Source organism: Chroicocephalus ridibundus, chromosome 6 (assembly GCF_963924245.1).
Source record: "Chroicocephalus ridibundus chromosome 6, bChrRid1.1, whole genome shotgun sequence".
NCBI lineage: Eukaryota > Metazoa > Chordata > Aves > Charadriiformes > Laridae > Chroicocephalus > Chroicocephalus ridibundus.
The window spans coordinates 39,610,842-39,636,400 of NC_086289.1; the positions used below are offsets into that span (position 1 = coordinate 39,610,842).

General features: G+C 39.5%; 1 protein-coding gene and 1 long non-coding RNA gene across 23 annotated transcripts in view; one reads left to right on the forward strand and one right to left on the reverse strand.

The window, feature by feature from the left end:
• Positions 1-25,559, forward strand: part of PCDH15 (protocadherin related 15) — an 811,115-nt gene that overhangs the window by 606,499 nt on the left and 179,057 nt on the right. For all 22 annotated transcript variants that reach the window (XM_063340181.1, XM_063340176.1, XM_063340196.1 and 19 more), the window contains 4 exons: positions 2,222-2,428; positions 12,496-12,630; positions 13,762-13,911; positions 23,735-23,928. In XM_063340181.1, coding sequence (XP_063196251.1) covers positions 2,222-2,428; positions 12,496-12,630; positions 13,762-13,911; positions 23,735-23,928 — 686 coding nt within the window. The remainder of the gene's footprint in view (positions 1-2,221; positions 2,429-12,495; positions 12,631-13,761; positions 13,912-23,734; positions 23,929-25,559) is intronic.
• On the reverse strand, positions 13,919-25,556 carry LOC134518012 (uncharacterized). The gene is made up of 3 exons (XR_010071813.1): positions 24,568-25,556; positions 18,595-18,626; positions 13,919-14,575 (listed from the first exon to the last, which is right to left on the reverse strand). It is a non-coding gene; the product is annotated as an uncharacterized LOC134518012 (long non-coding RNA).

Sequence of the window (25,559 nt, forward strand, 5' to 3'; positions counted from 1 at the left end):
CGTTCAGCATTTGGGAGTCACTTACCCAGTCTCCAATGCTATCGCCAGCTACTGCTGTATTGGATTTGAAATACATTGCAGTTAACTTCCACGGGACCAGGATTTCCCCAGGGATGTTTGGAGTGCTGCTCTGCTGAATGAAATTCCGTGCAACTGGAAGATTTCTAATTAAATGCTGATACACCTGATATATGTGATTCTCTTACAACGACCAGTGTGAAGGCAAACTTTCTCAGCTAACGCACATCTCTCTAAAATCGGTTGGGATCACCCAGAAGCATCGGTCTGCTTAGGTGGACTGGGGCCTGGTGTACTATTTTCCTATTATGTGTTTTATTTGAATATGTATAATTGAAGCTGGCTGAAAAAAAAAAATTCATACTTAATAAGATAGTAATTATTTGAGGCAATTACAGGTTTGATCACTTGTAGTATCCTGTATCCTAGAAGCAGGTAAAAGCAGCAGGAATTAAATATGTTGCCTCCTGCACCCTGGTTACTGAAAACTTAATGTGCCAATTAATTAACTAGCAGAATTCCCAATTTCTTCAAGAGAGTTTTGTCTCATTAAAATTAATCTCCTGGGAAAAGTCTTATTAATTTCAGATACTAGCTCCTGCTTACGTAAATTCACTTTCCCGATCTGACCTTATCCTCATGAGTCAGAAAACAACCACCTACAAGCAGAGAGGTTCATGGTTGCTTTTAAATCTGTGCCAGTATCACTGCTGCCCATCTCTTAGTTGGGAGTAATCCTGGTGTATTTAAAGAGGAAAATTCGCCTTTCGTGAGAACTGAGTGTCTTGAATGAGTTCCTTATGAATTACTAAAGGTGTCACTACCTACTTTGAACAGAATCACAATGTTGATGTTTAACTTCTTTTTCCTTGAAATGGAAGTTCTTATCATCAACAGCATATTGTTGTTGCTTGGTAGACAAAGTAAAGCTTTATACAGAATTAACATTTTGCAGACAGAAGAAAAAAATGGGTCTACAGAGGAAATTAAAAAAACCTGGTTGATGAAATCAAAATGGCATGTTTCCAGAAGAAGGCTCCTGGGATGTTAGATTTGAAAAATGAGGAATTACCTGTTCTGAAATGGGGGAAATACCAGAATGAAAATAAAATTCCTGCAAACCAAAAGTACTCTTAACAGCAACAGTTTGGGTACTGTTGTCTCTCTCTTGAAATATTTTTACACCTGAGAAGTTTATTGCACGCTATGCTTCCCACATGTGCGGAAAGGTAATAGTGCACTGTTGCAGTCCAGGGTGTGTGAGCTTACAGCTTTTAGCAGTGAAAGCCGTAAGAATAGGAGACTGTTTTACAGTACTGTACGATTGCAGTGCTACATGGGACACATGGAGGACTATAATTAAAACTGGTTTGCTCTTTATAAATTAAAGAACAAATTACTTGTTGTCTTCTACTTCCCTTGTTTATTTTACTTTAATTAGTCATAGGTAGTAAATTTAAAAAAAAAAAAGAAAGCAGCATCATACATTTATATTGGATTAGCACACTGGAATGGGCAAATAGTGCTTTTCTATTTAGGAAGTTTGAAAATAAGAAAAAATCAGGTGAAACGGTATCAGTGAGTAAGTCTTGGTAGGTGAGGTGTTGCCATCGAAAAGTTGGTGTTATTAATTGAAATAAAGAGTTTTTCTCGACATTCAAAAACAGGCAAAACCAAAATTACAGTCCCATTCATCTAATACTAGAGAGATGGATTTTGGGGGAGAAGGAGAAAGAGTCGTATCCAGGGCAATGTGCTCTTTCAGTAATCTGTAGCAAGTACCGTATGTCCATGTGTACAATTGTCATTTTGGTTTTAACTCTCTTGCTGGTGGTGTGGGTGTAGGTTCTGTTGTACAATCAGCAGTTCCCAGTTTTCTTTCATCCTTTGAAAATTTTCCAAAACTCTGAATAGTGATGTTTTAAGGAACTTTACTGGCATGTGTGCTGTATGGCTTTGAGTTTCATTGTGACTATTTAAAAGGTTATTGTGATGGAAAGTCTTTTTGTTCTTCTATCCTAGCTAATTTTTGTTTGGTATTTCTTTTTTTTCGTGGTGCTGTTTCATAATAGGGTGATCTGTACAATGTTACTCATTTGTATAACCGGGTTGTAATTCTTAAATATAAGCCAAAAACAGTTAGTAACTGTTCGTAGTTTTACTTGGCTGAGAGCCTTTGACTCAATTGTCCAAAACTTTTTAGGCTGAACAAGACAATGGCCACCCTCTTCCTGCCTTTGCCAATCTGCATATCGAAGTCCTTGACGAGAACAATCAGAAGCCTTACTTCACAAGATCTACGTATGAGGGCTTCATCCTGGAATCCTCCCCAGTGGGAACGACCATCTCTGATAACCAGAATCTGACTTCACCGCTACAAATCGTCGTGTTGGACAACGATGTGGAGGAGGTATGTTTCATTTTTTTTTATAGTGTCATACTGGTGTTTAAATTTGTATTATTTTCAAAGTTTGTTTTTTTGTCTTTCTTTTTATTGAGGCAAAACTGTTTTGATCAATGAATAAAAAAATCCCGATGTCATTGTTACGGGTTCTTTTTCATTTTCATTCTGAGTTCAAATAGATTTGAAAGTATGTCTGAACTGAAAAACTAATCTGTATTTTACTTAGCTCTCCATAAGATTGTGTTCTATTAGAGATGATGAATGCTTAGTGCGAAGAGGAAAAAAAAAAAAAAAAGCATTTTGTGAGAAGGATGAATCTGCCACACAGCGTGGGGAAATGGGAGAGAAGCTCAAAGTGGAAGGCAGTAGTAGTTTGAACAAACTCGGAAGAAAAGGAATAGGAGTGCAGGAGGCTCAAAGTTCAGTCCGTTCTTTGCCCAGATTCTGATACTGACATGACGCGTAGTAAAAAGTGGGCCCCTACAAAAGAATAGTAACCGCACAGTAACAATACTGCACCTCTAGGGCTAATGTTTCTTCTGTTCTCACCAAGGCTGTTGCTTTTATGTGTTTTTTCATAATGTTTCTTTTTCCTCTAATTACTTTTGTCTCTCCAGTTGTTCCCTGTGTTCCTGTTTGTTTCTCTTCTTCCATTCTCTTGTTATCTTCAGATACATAAGGAAAACTTAAGTTGTAGGCTTAAGTTTTGTAGTAATATTTATAGTATATGCCAATACTCTTTAATAAAGTTCTTCACTTGATAGTCTGAAAACAATCATCTGTTTGTGAAAGTTTCACTTTTGACATCGGTAAATTCATTATTTTTGAGAAACAGGAGAGGTCATTGTCACTGAAAGATGCTTTCTACATCGCTGTCTGCATTAGAGTGATGTATCGTCCTAAGAAGCTATTTTAAAGCCCAAAGTCACGTAGAATATCTCCTTCCTATCCATTACAGTATCTCAGTCAATTTACAGCATTCATAAAAATCGATTGGAAGGCAAGTGGAAACAGCTGGTGGGTGGATCTGGCTTTCTTAGGGGCTGGACAAAAAGTATGGAATAAGTGCATGTGGCAGTCATCAGCCGACATTGCTGGTGGCTTGTACTACTTGTGAAACACTCTTGTTCAGCATTGCCTTTGTTAAAAGCATTGTGGTTTTCTTGTTTGATCAAATTAATGGGATCTTGTAGGTTGCTTAATAAGAAGGGTGTGCAGGCATCAGGTGTGTGTTTATACTTACAATACATTGTCTGATTGTGTTGTATAAAATCTGTGTAACGTGAGCCTGAACACAACAGAAATCAAATTGTATGAGTTAGTGTCCACAGTTCTAAGTCCTTTTTAAGCTACTCATTTGAGAGTTTTTCTCGGAAGGCTGCTTTTAGTTTTGTGTTCCTTAATGTGTATTAAATCAAAAAAAAATGGGGATATTTTTAGATGGTTTTAGCCTAAGCAAGTTGCTGTCTATTTTGTTCTATCCACACCTTTATGAAAGTACTAGTGTAAAATCCATTGGTTCAAATATGCCTCGGTTCATATTTGTTTGTTATAGAAATCTGGAATTTTAGGGCACTATTTATTATGCCCACCTTATACCATGCATGACTGCATATTAATTTTACAAAAACGGAAAGAGAGGCTATTAATCACCAGAAGGGTGGAAGACTGGAACCAAGCAAGTCTGTCTGTGAGACTGATAGAGTTGCACTCTAGATAGGTGTGGTCTGAAACTTAGAACTGAGTTTTTGGCAAGATGGAGAACTTGTTGTCAACCCTTTCTGCCTGGGTTGCTACGTTGCCAGTTTGGGCAATGGACTGCTAAAAATAGTACAAAAATCTCCCTGTTAATCCACAATGTGCTGCTGGTGTTTCTTTGTCTGCAAGTCCACCAACATTCCAGGGACTGAGATATTTGCCCGCAAGGCTTTGTAACTGCAACGACCTCAGAAGTTCCTATTGTGCATAGAAAGTCCACAGTGGGAAAAGAAGTCAGACAGCACGGCTGGTGAGGGAAGGGCTGAATCCATTGTGCTTGAAATAATTCAAAACTGTTCTAATTAAAGAGAATTCAGTCTCCTAGTTCAGACACTTGAATTTATGTGGCAGTTTACCATGATGGTGGTTTTTTGGGACTCTCTCCTATTTTCTAGTAGGTGATACTGTTACACTAAAGGAATGACAGAAAGACTTTGGATTTCATTAACCTCCAGCGGTTTTTCAGGTTGGAGTTAGTAGTGCTCTGATTAACCTTTCCCTGGCAGATGCACCACTCTACCCACAAGACGTCAAAGGCAGATTTGATAATACAAGGTTCTTTGATGTAACTACATATTAGATCCTATACGAGACTGAAAATTAAGATTACTTTGAACTGTTAAATCATTAATTTGGGCTGACTCTTTGAATGAATCATGCAACTACCAGATAGTTAGTATAGCACACGATATTTGTATACTCGCAAACTGCAAATATTTAATTTTAAGAACTTCTGCGTGGAAGAGTAATTTGTTCCTTTAATACAAACTACTTCATGAGGTTCGTAATGTAATCCTGGTATTTATATTCCCCACTAAAAGTGCTTTCTGTTACTGATTTTGTCAGTACAAGTTCAGTACCTCAAGTTTTGAGGGATGCTCTGAAATTCATCACAAGCTGTTTGACCATGGGCCAACGTTTTCTTGTTGAGCCTTCTCTGTAGTACATCAGCATGTTCCCAAGAAGTTATATTAATATTTGCATATTGACTAGGGCGGTTCATTAATATACTTGTGTTTGCACTAAAAATTTCAACGTAGGTGTGGCCCAAATACTTGTGGTTTTAATTGCATCACTAATAATTAAAAAAAAAAATACATCTGTCCAATCTGCAGAAGATGTTTCAATTGGGAGCACTGACATAGCTTAAATAATCTGTGTCCAAAGACAATGAAAAACAAGTTTATCATTGTTGAACACAAGCTGCTTAAGGCAGCTGCTTAGAAGTTGTTAAATATTTCTGTGTCTCAGTACGAGTAGACCTGACATTTCATATCCACAGGAAATGACCATGCAAGGGCCCAAAAGTATTTCCTAGTGAACTTAACACTTGGTTGTTTTACATCATGTTTTCATTTTCATTGCTTAGTGAGTAACAGGAGTTTGGTTAAGTTAGTGAAAATCTAGTTCAGTCACATGACACAAAACGAGGCACAGCCAAAACTTATAACCTGTTGTGGGCACGAGACTTCCAGCAGAGGAAGGCTGGGAGCGCAGCAATTGCATGTAACTCGTACAAAAAACAGCCAAATAAACTAAAATGACCTGTACCTTCTAGATGGTAGCTCAGGGTGGGTTAGGAAGCACAGGGAATGCATACTAACTTCGGCAGGTCTCAGTGTTCTGATGGCTTCATTGTATCTTAGTCAATTAATATATTTAGTAAGTAGGGATTGCTGATGAGAAGTCGACGTAGCTCCTCTACGTGCTTGTGCGCGTGCTTTCCGATACTGACACTGGCGAAACATAACGTAGTCAGTCTTCTGATTGACAAATCGTTGAGATTATATTTCTTATTAAAATGTCTCTGTCCTCGGATAAATGCATGAAGAAAGCGGTCATCGTCACTGTGGATCTTAAGAAAAAAACAGAACACATTCTAGATTTAAACCTTGTGGGAGTTATAATAGGGTCCTGCTATAAACCTTCCAAAAATTAATTTATAGAAGTGACATTGCAAACAGACCTTTAACTAGAGCAGCACTGCCAAGTGCTGATATAATTAAGTGGTCTGTTTAAATGGCATAAATTAAATTAAGCCACACGAGTACCTTAAGACCTGAGTAAACCAAAGCTGAGATGAGGAATTTGAACAGTATGATCTGATTGCTGTTTACATAAGCCTTCCCAAGCCACTTCCTTCCTTACTCTTTTGCTTCCAGGGGAGAGTACTAATTTCTTCTGCTCTGGTGCTTAGGGTTGATAAAAAAGCTATGCAGTTACCACCTTACCACCTTGTATGACAGATTTTGTTCAATCTCTCTTAAAAAAAAAAAAAACCACAACAAAACCAAACAAAATAAACCACAGGATTTAACTTGGGAGTTGAAAGAAGCTGATCAGCATTCATATCCATTACATCCTACTGAACTGCCAAGGTGTTTACCGATACCACATGCAGTGCCTTGATGAATAAACTCAGGGTGTAGGGTAATTTGTGCATTGCTCGTTAGAACACAAAATTGATGTCATGTTTATAAGGTGTGCCAGCATGTGTTCCAAAGCGTTTAACGCATTGCAGCACACATTCAGCAAAGGAGCTGTGCAGTGAGCCTGATGCTTCTGCGGATGCCTGCAGCCCAGGACAGCATCCCCAGACAGTGGGATATGATGCACGTCCCATCGGTTCCTCTCTCCAGATCCTTTTCTGCCAGACCAGTTGCTTGTTTTCTGCCTCCGTTGTCTATGAAGTTGAAGTCAAACTAAGTCGATGGTTGCTCAACACCTGTATTTCCAGAGAACTTGCAGGGAAATTTTAAAGAATGATTATTTTACATAAAGGCCTCTCAGTAGCAACCTGAGAGGACAGAGTAATTAGTGGGTACAATAACTTTTAAATGTAACTACAAATGCAGGTTATGGATTTTCAATGATATATCCAGATAAGGAAAAACAATGTTTTTTTTTTAACCAGGAGTACTGAAGCATTTTAAATACTGAAGCGTTTCTCTCTAATATTTGCCTGATTGCTTTTATCTTTCACTGTATATTGTTTGAACTTGTTTTGCAGCCAGTATCCTCTCAAGAGGAGAGTTCTCATAATACTGCTATCCCTGTATAGCACTTCTGTGACGCTGATTGTCATGTTACACAATAATAGTTCAGGAAATATTCTTCCCAAATGTAAAAGCCCATTAATATCATTATTAAAACAAACAAAAGGGGAAAAGCAAAGCAAAAAGGCTGCTTCTCTTTCTTTGGGATTTATAAAGAGACTTTTTTTGCTTTTCTGGATCTTTCTGCTTAAGAAGGAAAAATAAAAATCTGAACATCGAATCACTACTGTAGCATTGTATATCTTCCTTAATTTGTGTAGGATGAATAGCTAATATTTTCTGCCTTCTGAAGCTATTCTTCTGTCTTTGAGTTCCTCTGAGTCCTCAAGAAATTTCTTTTTTTTATATATCTGCCATTTTAAACAAATGCTATTGCTAATTAGTGGAAGCATGGAAGATGCTGATATTTGTTTGTAGCCCTCTCCCAGGAGTGGCTCCCTTGCATGAGGAACAGAAGATGATTTTTTTCAAAACTTTTCTGTGGGCTTTTCATTGAGGGAGGGGCATGGCCCTTTGCACCTCAACTGGGAAAAGTCTACAAAGTATTGCAGCACTTTTTAGTGCCTGACTTTATAGTCGTGCTTGTGCCTCAGCCCTTGCATTGTGCAGGGGCTGGAGATGTTTTGGTGGTGAGTGAAAGAATTCAGAATTCAAGCACTGCTGAGCATCCATCCTTGTTCTCTTAACAGTCTTTTGACATCTTTTCCTACAAAATGGAGATGATGTAAATGTTGAAGAGCTTTTTTATTATTATTTTAAATTGTACAATTAAATATAATTTAAATGAACTCACTTTTAAAGAAAAAAGTGTTTAAGGAGAAAAAAATTATTCAGAGGGTGTGCTGGACAAAGTCTGCTCAGACTTGTTTAAAACCCTCAGTTTTTTAATTGCTGAGAATTTAGGCTTGATTTCTTCTCCTCCTTGGGTTCTGTTGATCCAAGCGGTTTTGCAACTAAAGCCATCTTGAAGACTTCTCAGGAAGCTAAGGAGGCATGAAGACAACTCAGGAGGTTGCTTTTCTGATATCTAATGGCAATGTTAAAGATGCAGGAAATTCACTCCAGCTGCTGCATCTACCTTGTCTGTTCCATCCAAGCTATTGGGAACCTGGAGGACCATCTCATCAGGCCGTGCAGAACTAGTCTCATGCGAGTTAGAGAAAAGCAATGAGGCCAGTGCCAACCCAGTCTGATTGCAAACCCCTTGTCAGTGGGACTGGGGATCTCACTTGCTTCAGCTCTGCAGTACTGTGAATGTTGGATTTTTTTTTTCAATGAAAAGACCTGCGTGGAAAAGATTTTCTACTTTCACCCAGAAATGAGGAGGACAAATGCTGAAAACATCTCTTCAACAGAACAACTCTCATCCGTGGGTGTTTCAGTGCTGATCGTCCTCTACATGAAGAATGCTGGAAAACCGAGATGTGTCATTAAATTATCTTTGTTATTGCGACTTCTTTTTGGAGACAAGCCTGTGCTAGCAGTCGGGAAGCTTGAGCAGTTCTGATGCTCTTGGAGCTTGTTCTGGCGACCCTGGAGAATTTGACAGCCAAATACATTCTCTCTAAAAGGTCCTTGGGGATGTTGAAACACATACAGAATATGTGTCATTGTCTGCTCATTTTTGACCATATCATGTAATTTTGGTGTAATCTTTAGTAAATTGTAGAAAACTCTTTGTTTTAGGAAGAGCTGTAAGCCCTCGTGGGAGAACAGGAGCAGCAGAAATAGAACATTGACATCCACACAGGCTTCCAAACTTTCCAGAACTTCTCCAGAGATTTTCAAGTAGAACAAATTCAAACCCAGGCTTTGTTTATTAAGAGAATATTGGAGCACTTTCTGCATCTCGTTTCATTTTATGTTTGTCTGTAACCATTTTTTCCCCAAATGTGCTGTTTTATGATGTCCCTCAGTATGGGGGTTGTGTTTCTTTACCTATATTCATTTTGTGTCGTGTTTTTCTTTGTAGCTTGCACCAGGTGCCACTCCTGTAGGTATTGGGTATTACGTTTGCAAAATTACTTTTTGATTGCGTTGTGTGATTTCTTTCTTTCTTTCTCCCGTCCTCCTTCATTTTTCTCCGCCCTGTTGGTGTTTATTTGGGACTGGGACTGTCGCTTGGTTTGTGAAGCCTGCAAAGAGCCCTTTAAACACATGGGACCAAATTCATTTAGGGCATAAAGTTGTACCGTGGTCACAATGTGATTACTTTATGTTAATTTAATAATTATATATCTTTATAGAAATCTTCAGTATTACAAAAAGTTGGGTTGTTGTAAATTTCAAATGTACCTACTAGTCAGTTTGAAGTACGTAAACTGTATCAGGTTTGAACTGCGTGCTTGAATTGGTCCTTGCAGGTTGCATGTATACTCTTTTGTGTGGATTCTGATAGTTTTCTACTTAAAATTATATGCTAAACAATTTAGCAGAGACAAACCAGTCTACGTGACCCAGTAATGTAGTCAGAAATCACAATGCTTAGGTCCAGACACCAAAATAAAATAATAGTTAAAAAATATAAAGTAACTGGAAATAGTGTTGGCATCATAGATGGATTGTTCCCCACAATTGTATTCTCTCACAGTATCTGCCACATAAAATGTTCACAGTTAAGTTGAGCAGACTTTCTTCCTGCATAAAATGTGATAAAAATGTAAAAGCATAGCAATGCCAAGATTAAGGAAATAAATTGCTTTGTAGGTTGGACGTGCACAGAAGCTAGTAGAAATAGGCATCGATTGCAGTAAAGGTGATTTAACTTACACATTAGGATAAAATTTCTATTAAAAGAATAGCTAAGGAATAGGACAGATTACCTCGGGAGCGAATATTATCTCTATCATTGGTTTTCCTCAGTAACAAATTAGGGAAAAATACTGTTTATTAGTGTTCAAAATGGCATGACAAGCAAGAAGTGTAACAACTAACCAGGGTTTTTGTAAATTAAATTTTTGACCGACTTTGTAGTGTCTACAAAGTGAACAATTATTGGCAATTACCTTCTGTAATTTTTCATGGAAAAAAGAGATTTCCGTTGCATTGCTAGCTGTAAAATGAATTTTAATTTTACTGAAAGCTGGCATAGCTGCAGCAAAGCTTTAGGCAATAGGAAACCACTCATTTGGAACACTTTGATATTTCTTCCACGTAGCTTTCAGCAACTGAAATTGTTTGTCATTTAAATAGTATAATCTTAGCCTTCCAAACTGTGTGCTTTAGAGTATTTTGAATTGCTAAAATAAGTTTCTCTTTCTCCTTCTGTTGTGCTAATCTGTCCTCGTAGAGGTTCATTATGATACTTGGTGCATGGTAGAGTCAGCTCGTGTTCCTGCCTGCTCTGCTGTAGGGATTGCTGAGCTTCCCAGTGGCCTCTTTTCTTTTTTTTAATTACATAGGAATAACAATAACGACAGGGCAGGAGTTAACCTTCTAGAAGCATTTGGGATTCAGGATGAGAAAATGTTCAGGGAAGAACAACATCATGCTACTTTTGGGGATAATTTGTTGAATTCTGCTATTTCTGACTGCATTGGGCGTTCTACGCTGTATGGGGCGCGCTCCATAGAATTGTGTTGGAAAGTAGCCGGTAAAAATACTTTTCAAGTTATGCCTTCTGCAGCCACTGGATTTTCTGTTATGTTTTATTCATAGTACTAGTCCTCTGATTTCTCATCCCTGTGTTATTTGGGGCAGTTCATGACTCGTCTCCCAGCCTTTTGTGTTTTGCCTGATCACATTTGCATTCCTCTTTTGTAACCTCGCCTCATATAACAGAAATAACTAATGACTAAGAGTAGCATATTAAGTCAGGTCAAATTAAGCAGATTACACACAAGAATACAGAAGTCTTTGTTGGAATACTGTAGGCAGTAAAAGATAATGTAATTTATTTTAAAATTTAACTGGAATATAGAGTGACCCTTGCAGTCTAATCACTTTAATAACTCAATACCATCTTTAAAGAGATGGGGAAGATGTTGGGATATTTCATACTGGTCATGAATCACGTTTCTGTCATTTCAACAACATGGACATCCCACAAAAGTGCCTTAATTTGTGGGGCATTTTAGAACCACCAGGGCATATGAAGCTTAAACACCCTTTTTGCCTGCTCTGTGCTGGCATCCAGCAGACTGCAGGGTAAGGACTAAGGGTAGGAAATCCATTTTGCAGCTTTGTATCCATCTGGTAAATTCACATTGGAAGGAACTGGCTTGAGGTTCTGGACTTTAATTAATCTGCTGTATTGCTTGTGAATGTAGTCATAACTTCTGACTCTGTGGCAGAAACAGTCTTCCCCTTTCTGTTAGCTGAGATTCTGTTTGCCCCAAAATTAATTTCAGTCTTTTCCCCAGGGAACATTTCATTCTTCTTCCCCACACTCTTGTAATCTGCCAACCGTGCTGGCAGAGAGGACGGAAACGGAAGGATGAGTTCCGGACTGGTTGCTCAGGATATCTCCTCAGGCATTGCCCTGTCTTTATAACGTCCTGTGCTTTTGCACGCAGCATTAGAACTGCAGCGCAGCCCTTGGTGCTCGCCCAGTTGTACATGGAGCCATCCAAACCTGATCTCTGTGCTCCCAGCAGGCTGCTTAGGGGAGTCATGAGTAGCAAATTCACAATGCCTTGACTTGCCTTTTTTTTTTTTGCTCTTTACCTTAAAATGATAACTTCCTATTGAAAATCATACCATGGTTGCTTTACTGTGGTTTTCACCTGATGAACTGAGAGATTCATAATTCTGCGTCAGTATATTTTGTTTCTTTTCGAGACGTAAAGAGGATCTCTGAACAGCATCTATTTAGCGATATGTTTCAACACATGTGATTATCTTATTTCATTGCATCAACCCAACTGTTTTATTACTCCATTAATCAAGATAAGTTTTGTTTTGTTTTTAATATGGTTGAAGACAAATGCTTGAATCTAATTTCTTACATTGGTAACTTATGTTTGGCTTAAAAATTACTGTTTTAATGAAAAAAGCATCATTTAAAACTAGCAGATACAGGTATTTGTTTACCATTGAGTTTACTTACTCTGTAGGTTAAAGTGTGTTTTTAATACATTTTTCATCCAGAAGATAGAGTTATTTTTTACTTTTTTTTTTACAGCTTTGTAGATTCAGTTTGTTGCAGTATTTGTACTTTCTGCTTATTTAGGTTTCAACTAAAACAAGCACTTGCATTGAATAACTGGAAAAGCAATGGTATATATGAATATATAATAAAATGCTCTTTGTTGTTTAAAGACGAAGGATCCTCAGCTCCATCTCTTTCTGAACGATTACAATACGTTTTTCACTGTGACTCAGAGTGGCATCACCCGCTACCTCACCCTGCAGCAGCCCGTTGACAGAGAAGTCCAGCAGCTTTACACCTTCTCGGTAAGCTAAATGCACTTGAAGGCATATTTCGCATTCTTCCGAGTAAGTGTTGAAAAATCATTAGTTATAACATTGTTGTAGATCATTAAAATGGCGCAGAAGAAGAAAATCAGTGAAGGATGAGCAGCAGCAATACTAGGGGAGGAGGGCTTGATAACTGGGGTAGCGTGCTCTTCCAAAATGCGTGTATTTGGTTTGATAGGAACATTTTAGAACTGCCTACTGGCATCACCTCTGTGGTCCCAGGCTTGTATCCTGCTCCTCGCTTATCCCATGACACAGTCTGACTCTTCTCTTTTGTACCTGGCATGGCCTTTGAGGCCACCTTTGCCTTTTCTTGACCCTTGAGCTATCAACCTGATACCTGTAATGGCCTTTCCGCTTTATTTTGTACAAATTAAAAAAGTAAGCTAACATATACCCCAGCCAGCAGTATTTAAAAAATGTGAAGAAAAAGTTCAAATGAACTTAATACTCCCTCAGGCATTTCCTAGTCCGTTAGTAAACATCTTATCAGCCCTAAAGCAATTTGCAAAAGTGCTGTAGGGAAACTCTCTTCCTCTGCAGGGGTTCCCAGTGAATGCTTCTGTATTTTCTAACAGTTTAGCATTTGAAAGGAGAGCTCAGATTTCCTCTATGAAATAAGAAGGCCTCTAGCTCTTAAAGTCCCACCTTAAAAGGCTGTCTTTGTGATTTAACACATGTATAGCAGCTCCTGTGTGTGGCGGTGCTGCGTGTCAGACGGGTTTGTGAGCTGTGGCCAGGCCCTGCTCCTTGAGGGTGTTCGGCAGAACTGGGGACAGGCTCTGTCCTTCCAGCCACGGACTGCAGCTCAGATCCCAGCCCGGGACTCACCCTGACCCTGGGACACTGTTACTCCCTCTCATTTCTCCTCCTAATCTGACACCGTAGGTTTTAAAGGCACTGTTTCATTTTACTTTTGCCCTGAGTCTTGCACACTGCAGGCTCAAGCTCAGCTGAAGCCTCCTGTAATTTACTCACAAGCATAGACAAAAATGAAAAATGAAATTGTACTCGTCATACTGTATTTTCTCATAGCTGGAATTGTGTGAAGAATACACCATTAAAATATGTTCCTGTTCTGCTTTATTTTTTTTCCTCCTCCTGAAGATGGCAGCTTCTGATGGTGTACAGGAGAGTGTCCCAGTGACAGTCAACATCGTGGTGATTGATGCAAACGATAATTCTCCAACCTTCTCCAACATATCATACAATGTCAAGATTTATACAGATATGAGGCCTGGGGAAGGCGTTATAAAGGTAATTTCAAGGCCTCTTTATTAGCTTTGTTAACTTGCTCTTTGATAGCAGTAGATGGTCTTACACGACTTGGAAATGTACTGAAAACAGCTGGAAATAAAGTCTGTATATCTCCATCCACTTGATTAGTTACATAACTATTAAAAAGTTGGTAATACTAAATGATAGGCCTATCTTAGATGTATAGTTGCAGTTCACCTGTTTCATCTGAAATTTGACAAAACCTCTTCATCTGAAAAATCTCAAAAGAAAAAAATAATATTCTCCTGTATTAGCAGGATATAGAAATAAAATATTTGGGGAGAACAGGTAAACAGTTCAGTAGAACATAACCAGAAATGTTTTACTATGTCATAAAACCTTTTGGTTTTTACAGAAGCCTAGAGTCATCTGTTTGTAGAGCAAATGAGCAGTGAAAAAAGTGTTGAACACAGGCCCAGAGAGAGAAGCAGTTTTAATTAAAGTTTACGAGCACTGATTAATGTTTCAGCGCAGACTGGAGGTGAATCCTGGTTGCACTGAAGTTAATGGAAAAAGGCTTTTTTGGGTGGTAATTCTTCCAAGATCTCAGCCGTGCTCTGAGTGCTTCCAGTCTAGATGGATGAGAAGACAAGCTGCTGTTAGTGGAGGTCGGCATTCAAGGGTGGTAGAGGCAGTGGGAGTACTGGAAAAAAAATCCAATTCATCAGCTGACTGGTAATAAAATACCATTTTCTGAAATATAATCAGCAACTAAGCATCTGAAGGCAGCAGTGATTTAACAGTATTAGGAGAGAGTTCAGTGTCTGTTTTGGCATAGGCCCTACTTGAACTGTATTGACTTGCTGCATTTGTTATCTTTGGATGTTCATTAGTGTTAATCTTGTCTTTTCATCAGTCTGGGCTACAAGTGCTTAAAAGTATCAGTGAGAGTCATGAGGACATTTTCAGCAAGATTTGAGGGAAAGATAAAAGTTTTAAACACAGTTAAGTTCCTTCAAGCTTTGCACGAGGCTGTGTGCAAAAGGGGAAAAAAAGAGACCAAATACTGTTGTCCTGAGTGAGCAAAAGGCAGGTGGAGCTCAGGAGCTGTGCGTAGGGTTTGACATCAGGAGCTGTATTTGCAATGTCTCATAAGCTTCTAACTCCATGTATAATCGTGGGATTTTGTGAGTACAATGCATTCACTTGGTATTTAATGGACAGAGATAGGTACAGTGCTGAAAAAAATTTAAATAAAGGGTTTTTTTCCTAAAGCATAAGCATTCTAGTTCAAAAAGAAATAATTCGGGTTATTACATGGCCTTTGCTGTGCGGGACATCAGGCAGAGTGTAGTGTGCTATGGATTTAAAGTACCTGTCTGTCTAAGTGATTTTTCCTCTTAAAGGTGCATGTGCCAGGAAACATGAGGCGGAAGCTGTTGCTGAATGAGATTGCAGCACGTATGAAAAGAATGGGTTTGATACCGCAGGTTGGCCTTAAGGATGCTCTGAGCTGCCTGAGTTGTATCTTGATGGCTTGAATGAAGCAGAGCAGCTACGCTGCTTTTCTAAACCAGCTGCAGTGCAAAAGTACCTGTGTGTTCAGAGGGAATGTGCTGGTCTGAGGGTTTATACTTTCTGATGTTTCAGCTGCGAATATTTTCAGACCCTGGAGGCATGCAAAGGGCAGGAGTGCAAGTTCCTCAGTAAGTTGTTCTTTCTGGGAAAAAGCAAGAGGGCAGCTCTGCAAGACCATCTGCGTTTGCCTGTGCCACCAGAATTAGCTTAGCGGAGACACAAATTACTTCTCTGTGAGCAAGTTCGGTCTGAGAGACTGTTATGTCCTGCTCCTCTTCCCTTGCCCATTGCAGCAGTTACCTTTTGCCTTCCCACACTGATGCTGTGGAACTGCATGCATAAAGAGCATTAATCAGATCAATGAAATTATGCAGATTAGGAGCATTGCAAGGATGAAAAAGCACAAGAGCAGAAATGGTAAGAAGAAAATTTAAAATGTAAATATTTCGCAGAACATTTGAACTTAGCCTGAAGTAGATCTAGAACGGGTCCCTGCTAGAAGGACATTGTGAAGTTGGAAATGAGCAGTGTGGAAGTGAGGCCTTAAACTTGCCTTTGCTAAAAATTAAAATTATTTTGGAAAACGTGAGAGTTCTGAGAGTGAGTTTTTTCCCTCCTCCACGCTTCTTGTCTGCAAGGTCAGTGCGTGATGACTTTCAGACTAGTAAGTTTATAGTGCAGTCAGATATGGAGGGTGGAAAATTCTGGCTATTTTGGGAGAGGAGTTATTTCTCCAGATGATTGGAGTTTCTAAACAAACTGACAAAAAAAAGCTGAAAGTCATCTTAAGATTTCTGCATACTGATAATGCCAGTAAATAATGATTTCAGGTTGCTAGGGTATTTGGGAAGTTGCTCAACTTGTTATTTTGCCAGGGACGCAGGTACTGAGTCTTTCATTCAGTGTTACAGGAGTGTGAGAAATGGGATTTGTCTTGTAGAGTTGAGTGGCCACTGAATCTGTGGGGCCACAAATACCCATGGGTTTCCTTAGCCCAGGAACATGGATATGTGCTGCCTTATCACTGCTTTATAAAGCTTCTGCTTTATAAATGCCTTCTCAAATGGAAAACAGATTTTTTTTCCCCTTTTTTTAGCTGCTAATACAGTGATTTTGATGATATACTTAGCTTGTTCTCTATATGCGGAGCAAACTCATCTTCTAACCCTGTCTCATCATTGATTTAAGAATCATTTGAGATTCTCTGTTGCGAGGTGATGATCAGCTGTGATAGTTCCCAGGGGAAAACGAGCCAGGTCAGATATGATTAGTCTGTAAAAACCACTTTCTCTAATCGGAGAAAGTAGGTTAGAAAAAGAACACTGACCTCAGTGAGTCTGTACAGACTCATAGTCATTTACACGTAAGTGCTGGCTTGCACTTAACTCTCTACTCGGACTTATTTTCAGAGATGATCAAGAAAGTATTTCTTTTATGAAGCCTGTAATCTTTCTACAAAAATACAAATTTCTGCTATAGCAGTGTTAAGTGCTCTCATGTCACTGGCACTTTGCTTTTCTTATCCTGAAGGTAGTAAGGGATTAAGATTTTTTTCTTTTTTTTTGCTAAGTGCAGTTGTGTGAAAATGTACAAATAATCCCAGTTTGTACTTGCTTGTTGTCCCATTTTGTCTGAAATTGTTTTGATTTTACTCCTGGGAAAAAACCCAAACATATTAGTTAATGGTTTAGATTGTGTTTGCTGTCTGGTATACTCTTAAAAAACAGTAAATTAAAAAAAAAAAAAAAAACAAACAACTTAGGCTCTGCTTGAAAATAACCACAGCTATCGGGGGAAAAAAAAATTAATTTCAAATGTTTTTGTTCCCTCTGGGTGGTTAGAGCCAGGCATTTCCCTCCTTTCCCTGTTGTCTTTAAGAGAAATGAGCAAAACAGTGGAAACGAATCTGTGTGTTACTGAGTTGCATTGGTTTCATCTGGGAGCCCGGTGGCGGTGGGTAATCTACCTTTTGCCTTCCAGTTGTATGTGTTAGGTGCAGCCTTGTGTAGCTTTTGGTATAGTTTTCAGAAAGTTGGAGCGTTTCATGACAGAGGAGCTTGTCCCCTTTATAGCAGTGACCTCCCTCCACTTTCTGAGGATGCAGAGTGGAACATGAAATCTCTGCTCCCTGCCTTCTTGGACAGGGGCTATGGCAGTACCATTGGGGGGCTGAAAACAATTGATATGGGAAGTTTGTATTTCACTTGTCTACTCTGAGTACTTGTAAGATTGTTTGAGGCCTTGATCGAGAAGAATGTTTTCTCAGTCGAATTCATACATCTGTATATTCTGTCCCTTTCAACTTGAGAATTTCTTATCTGAATTTTCCCTCTGCTTTTGTAGGTATTTTACTGCACTCCCTGAGAGCGGCAATAGCTGATTGAGGAATCTGTCATTTAAAACAGATAACTATGTTGCAAATAATTATCACTAGAAAGACTGATTACTAATAAACAGTTTAAAGTACTTAATTCAATCTTTTTTTATGTTGTTATAATTTTGCTTTTCTGTTTTTCAGTTTTCTATTAGTACTTTCATCCTGTGACTCAGATTTAAACTAGTTGCGCGTTGATAATTGGAGTATGCAGCCATAATGCGGTAATATTTCACACAAGTAATTTAAATCCACTCTGTTTCTTTAGACATCTCTCATTTCTGTATACAGCATAAGCTACGCAGGGCACAGAGAATACTGAGCAGGAAAATGAGAGCACTGAGAAGGGACAAAGGATGGCAAATAACATTATTCACCTAAATCTTTCTGTAAATTTGCCTGAAGGTCAAAGACTTCCTTGGCCCATGAAAAGCTTTTGTGTATGTTCTCTTTACGGAAGAAGTTGTGAACTGGCCTTAAGAAGTATATACTATTCTCACTCTCCTTTAAATTTACAAAACCAAAAGAACCTATTTTAGTTTCTCTGTGTATCTTAATTTCTACCTAATTTCCTGTTGCAGAGGTATGAGCCATGTTCAAGGGCTCTTTTATAACAACAGTTAAATAACTTCGTGATTGAAAATAAGCTATGCAGTGGATTAGTACGTTACCTGGTCACCTTGTGCCAGCTGAAGCAATTCTGCCTAAGATCAGCAGCGCAAGTGGATTTGGAGGTCCTGCCATACGTCCTGGTCACGCAGAGCACTTACCTTCACACGTCGCAGCATAAACGGCCCTCGTGCTGAAGGTCAGAAATGAAAGCAGAAAGATAAAACACAGTAAAACTGCAGGCAGTAAAGTTTCTGTCACTTATCTCTTGCTCACGGTAGAATTAGTCTTGAGCAGTAACAGTACTTTCAGTTGTACATGGGGACAAATTTTATTTAGAGCCGTTAAATAAATGCCTCCTCTGGGACTCTTCTGCCATTACCTCAAATGCGGCTTCTCAGTGCTGAATCGCTTTGTCTCTTTGAAACAGTTTCTTTCCATTCCTTGCAAATACACACATGTGACCGGAGCCATCCTTGCGTACAGACACACAGGAAGTTATGTCTTAGAGACATGTTTGAGTATTTGCAGATTGGCAGGTATGCTCGTGGTTTACTGCTCTTAAACACGCGTCTTGCTATAAAGCTACAGAACAATTTAGAGGAAATCTTTTAAAAGTCATCTCTAAACCACACTTAGGGTTCTATTTACGGGGTTATTTGCAACCCTCTGCCTTCAATCCATCAGCATATTGATTTCCAACTACAAAGTAAACATTATTAGCAGAAGCAGAAAAGAAAACCTGGTTATGTTTGCACTTCTCAGTAAATGCACTTACATACTTAAGTAAAAATATAATGGATAGAGACTTAATGAAATGTCTGGAGGAAAGTATTGAAAAAGTATTTTGACTTGCTCTATGTTAGTGTTGCCTTTTGTTGGCTCAGGTTCAGGAATATCTCCATCACAATCCCGTTCGCTGTTGACATGTAGAAACTCATTACTGCTTTTCCTGGTGAAACTAATGGCTGGCTTGTGCTGCTGAGAAGGATGGGGAGGGTGTGTAGTTGCCATCTAAGTTGTGGCAGCCCAGCATTTCTCACTGGTGTACTGCTCCGGAGAGCAACTGGACTGTTTCCTTGACAGCGTTATACAACATAAATGTGTACTGAACGTGGCTCTGGAGCCACCCTTGAGTGGGCACCTGTTTTAAGGCTAGGCGTTGCGAGGCGAACTGGCGTGACGCGGGGTTTCTGCAGGATTCGCTGGAGGTCAGTATGAGTCAGACCAACTTTTGCTGAACATTTTGTTGACAAATGTAGGGCTACTGGAAAGGTTGGTAATCACTTCATCTGTTGAGGGCAAGGTCACTAAAAGTGGTGCTGCGGAAAGGTTGCAGGTCAAATGTTGAAGCCCAGTTTCCTCCAAGTACAAAGTGAGTCTGAACAGAGCTTATATAGTGACGAGGAATGTGTCTTTGCAAGCTGTAAGGCCGTCGTTGAAAGTTTCCTTTTCCTTCCAAAAACCCCACTTCTTGCTGCAGCAGAATATGCACCTATTTTGCAAAACCTTCAATACATTAAATTTTAATGTAATGAAGCTGATACTGCTGGATGCAAAAAGTTTCTAAGGAAAGTAAAATAACTCTTGTTTTTACTTCTTTCTGTATATTTTAGACCGTGTTTTGCAAATCTTGTTAACTATGAAGCTCTATCGGTCTGGGACAGCTGGAGAGGGAATTTATAGAACCATATATTATGGCAGCTCTTTAACTTTAATTCCGTTTAATTCTATGTTTGATTCCTGGTTTTGCCCCCAAAACATTATTTAAATCACTTATCTTTTCAAGCATTCAATATTTTTAAGTTTAATTAACCTTCTTAATCTATGTACTTGTGTAGTCAATTAATTTCCTTTTTCATGTCGTCACAGTGAAAGATGGCCTTGGTCCAAATCCCGTCATTAAGTCCTTAGGATCTTGTATTTTGCATAAAGCCTTTATTTACCTTTTTGTGTGTGTTACTTCTGAAGTTCAGTAGAGGAGGTAATTACAGCACTTTTCTTAACTATATCACTTAGTTTGATAGTTACTCTTTGCGAGGTTAATGACCGCATCCAGTTGTGCATGGAGACTGTAGAATGAGTGGAAGGAAAGGGAGTTTGAGGGGTTTAAGCTCTAAATCCTAAGAAGGTGTAGAAAGTCTGTTTTATATGCTGAGTTTTGGTGTGCTGCCTCTGATCGTTGCAAGTTTATATATTGGCATACCAAGGCATCGTATGGATGGAATGTAAAGCACATTACAGAAGTGCAGTTTTAGGATTATGTGTTCAGAATTTCAAAAGGAAATATAGAATGAGATTGAGATGTTCTCCAAAAATAAGACACGGATGTCGATTTGTTTTTTAAACTTGTAAGAGGAGATGATCTCTGCTTGATGATTTTCTTTCGTGGTATTTCAAGTGTTTATTCTGTGTTTGATATATTATGGGATGTCTCAAAATACTATAGGAGGATGAATTAAGAAGATATGCTAATTCTAGCACAACATTGTTCAGTTTGGATTGTTGGGAGGAAGCATCTATGACAAAGAAATTTAATTTATCTAAGCTGATTTTAATTTAAGTTTAAATACTTCAGTGTTGGAAATTTGCTTTGGATCACCGTTGTGCGTGAAAGAAGCAGAACACTGATTACTTCATGAGAAAAGTAATTTAACTACCATGCTTTTCAGTTGATGAGTACTGCACACAACCTATTCCATGTTAAAAAAGGTTGTTCCTCCATAAAGTAGCTCAGTCCTCAACAGCAGTAATAGCTTGCACTCCTAACAAAGAAGGTAAACCCAACTTCCATTAATATATCTAAATCGCTTATCTTTTAGCGTTTCATTTAATTTATTCCGTTTAAGCTATTGTGGGCTTAGTTCTTGGTTTTCGTACTAGATATGAAATCTCATATTTTGCCGAGTCTATGTGCATAAAGAATTGAGATTATCCTTTAAAGTAGCTAGATCCCTGAGTTTTTCATATACTCCCCTTGGTGTTTAATGTTGTATGCAAATGTGGTTAACTTGAATACTACAGCTTTGGGTTTTATTCTTCACCTCCCTTCTTCTTTTAGTTGCGAGGTTCGGTTTCTACTCTTCCCGTTCTTTAGCTATCCTTGGGGAAAGGTGATTTGAAAGTTGTAGGTAGTGCTCTGAAAGGCCATGACCTGCTGGAGCGTGATGCTATATTGATTAATAGATTACATTACATCCTAATGTAGCAGGAGTTTCAGTGAGTCCCTCTACCTCTTGCAAATGCTGTCAACTTCCAGAGTGTCCGGGATGAGAAAAGGCTGTCTGGCAGGCAGGCATTTAGCCCTGCCTGAGATCACATCTGTTGATCCTGCCATCGGCTTCACAGTCATTGCTAAGGTTTTGTGTCATTGTGTGGTACCTTTAAACCCTGTACTTGCAGTCCGATGTGCTGTGCTGCCCACTGGCATGAGTGTTTGTAGCAGGAAAGCCAAAGTGGACAGGCCAGTGGAGGCCTTTCAAGAAGCTACATGTCTATTTTCTTTTCATTCTCACTTTAGTGGCCCTGCAGGGAATAATTTCTGAGGCTGGGATTTCTTATTGCTTCGTACATCCCGGGGGGGAGGCTCTGCTGCTGTACCTGCCGGTGCCCCTTGCTGTGTCCCACCTCAAACTGCTCGGCTGCAGCTGGGAGCAGCAGGAGCCCATTGTGCCATCATTCCCTGTCGTTTCCACTCTGGTGCTGTTGGTACCGGGCAACTGGGTGCACAGGCAGCGCTGCCACTGCCTGCTGCGGCCATGGCTGCCTCGGTGTTCAGGTACTGCTTGTACTGCTTTAGGTCACCCCGTGCGCTGTTTGAGGTAATACATACATACAAAATACATAGAAAATGACGAGCCAATTGAGAAAGCGGTGTGTTTATCAGAAAACTAACCCCTATGGGAAGAAATTCACCTTCGAAAGCCCAGAGGTACTGGTGGTATTTGGTGGGACTTTGGTGACTCGACCCTAAACGTAACAAAATGCTGTGCTCCTTTTTGTTTTCTGAATATGGTGATAATTAAGGTGCAATTTTAATTGTCGTAATACAGGTCAAGTGGTAGGCACTGTGCACAGTTTGCTGTGTGATTATATGTCATATGTAGAATAACTTGTGTTATTCCACATATGCATAGAGGAAGAGGAGAGGTGAAAGGGCTTAGCTAGGACATGGGGCTGTCGTCTGTCATGACTTGAGGCGTGGGTGCGTAATTCTGACTGTTACGGCAGGGGTATGATCTGAAATCTCAGATTGCTGGTTATTTGCTTTATGGCATGGCAGTCAGAGTCATTGGTACTTGACGCTTGGCTAAAAGCAAACAATTGATTTGTGTATGTATGATTACTGAGCTGTATTTTCTGGCCGTGTGTGTAAATGTTTGTTTTAGCATGGCATGCTACAGAAGTGGGATAAAGCCGTTATCTTTCCCAAGGGCAAGATAAGAACCCCCTTGTTTCATTACGTATATCATTATAATTTGTATCTAAAATAGTAGGCCTTAGATTCATGCTTAGAATCAAAATTGTACCATTACATAGAAGAAACGCTGCATGGGAGAGTAGAGAGATGGTAGGGAGGCGACAAAGTACAGAAGTATGTGCTTAGCTGCGTTTATACCACGGCTCTGAGATCGTCCCCCCAAACACAACCTTTCAGGTAGGTGGTGTCATGTTGCCATGTGAAATGGCCCTGACACGTCTGTGATGTGTGTGGTTGTGTTTCCTACGTGTGTATCCATAGGGGAACAGCTGCTATTTCGCTTCCACTCAGCTTCCTTTACGGTACGTGCACACGTGAGTAATACAAACACTGTTCTCCAGTTCCACACAGCAAGGACTTGTAACGCAAGACTGGGATATTAGAATTTCTGACAGTAGCAAGGCTGTCACTTGAAATGTGTAGAGAGGGATGTGAGCTTTCAGTAATTAAGTACGATTCTCTTGTTAACGTTTGCAACACAGTAAGTATCTTCTTTCCCCCTGCCCCCTTCATAGGAAGGGTTATAAATTCCAATCCACAGAGAGTAAACTTGGTCTTAATTAGTTTTCTTAATTCATATCTTAAAATAATTTGCTTGTAATATTAGGTAAGCGGTTTTTCTCTGCTTCGTGATGTTTTTATGCCTATTATCCTTCATTGAAATTGTATCCTTGTTGTACAGTAATTAGAAATTACTGCATATGTTACAGGTGTTCCAAGTTTCCCCTCTACTTCCTCTACCCCTACCGAGTTGCCTTACAAAAAACTATTAAAATACAACACTGAACCATGCGTGCTGACATTCTGGTTTTGAATTGCAGCTCACCGCTGTAGATGCGGACGAGGGACCCAATGGACAGATAGTATATGAAATTTTGGCTGGGGATCAGGGAGACTTCATCATCAATGACCGAACAGGCCTTATCACCATTGCTCCAGGAGTTGTATTGTCAGTGGGGCGATCCTATGCTCTCACTGTCAAAGCATCTGATAGTGCTCCTCCTGCGCAGAGAAGGTAATTAATCTTATAATGAAACTAATTTTTTAATCAGTCCTTAGCAGCGCATAAGAAGTGTGGCACACCCTTATGTCTATAACTCCACACTGGAATACAATTCAATGTGTTCTGTTTGGTGTAAGGATCACATTTTGGGAAAGTGTCATATTAGAAGTCTTTCACTTTTTGTTCCTTATTTACATTTTCCTTACAGTACACAGTTTTCATTATGTCATTTGCTTCTAATGGTCTGGTTTTTAAAAGTTCACATGTTGTGCTGTCATTGTGCGTGCCCATTTGTGAAGAGAAATGGAAGTGAAGGGCTGTAAGGAAGGAAGCAAGTGAGAATGGAGATGCTTTTTGTTCAGAATGCAGCTTGGTGTGATGCAGAAAGGATTGGGAATAGTCTGGTTGCTGAGTTGGAGACCTTCTCTCCACGTCTAGGGTGTGCAGGGTCATCCAGGCCTGGCATGCTGTGGATGTACTTGACAAGCCGTGCCAGTGGTGAGCAGTGCCCTCACTGAGACCTAAATTCTCACTGGCAGAATTATTTCTGTTCTCCACCAGCTGATAAAGAAGAGCAGCCTGAAAATTTAGCGCGGTTAGAATTGGACGCTGTCACGTTCCAAAAAAATAAAGGTACCGAGTCCCACTTACCTGCTTCTTTTGGGTTTGTGTTCTGCATATGGCAATTGTGCACAAATGTTGTCATTTCATGAAGAGGTAGGAGGGTGCATAAAAGTGTCTCTCATGTTCTGGGATGGTATGGATAATGTGACAACCTTGTTGTCCAGAGAGGATGGCAGAGAGGAACAGTAGTCTCCAATATTTGAATCTCCCACTAGCTTTTCTCTTTCCTGCGAATGGGCAATGTAAGAAGGAAAGATTGCTCAAAAGTGGAATTTCAGTCATTGACTTTTCTTCAGGACCTGCTGTTTCTGTCGTGTCTCCAAGAAAGCAGCTCATACTGCTCTGCACATGTTTTATGATTACATTTTCCAATCACTGGAGTATTCAGATTGTTATATTGTTCATAAAACTAGTATCTGGTAACACAGTCTTTTAGTTAAATTTTCTTCTCCTTTCCCTCTGTTGCTTGCTTTCTTGATAAGCCCTCTCAGGGTGGCTGATAGTAGGCTGTTAATAGTGCTGAGGAGAAGATTGTGGACTATTATGCGCTTACTTTTGTGTAGTACTAGCATAGTATTAAAGTGGAGGAGAAAAATCAATCAAAAATGAAATCAGAAGGCAACCGCGTGGCCCCAGCAACAGTAGCCCCTACAATACGGCTTTGATTGCCATCAGCTCCTTTTATGTTTGAGAAATCTTTATATTGTCTAAAAATATATACTTCTGATGATGTATGTTGGGAGCATGCGCTTCCTCCTCTGAAAATGTCTTTATTGCAATAATCTTCAAAAGTGGAAAAGCTCTCCTTTCTTGTCATTTCTGCTTGTCTCCCCTTTTATGAAATTATAGCATGTAATTTCTTCATAGCTTTTAATATTTGTTCAAAAAACCACTCCATCTAAGCAGTATTCCTGTAGCAGCAGTAGGTGGCCCCAGGACCAAGCTGGTCTTGAACTGAGGCGGTTTTGGGGCCCAGAGCTGTTTTTTCTGTGTCTATGATGGTTAAAAAACCAAGGCGG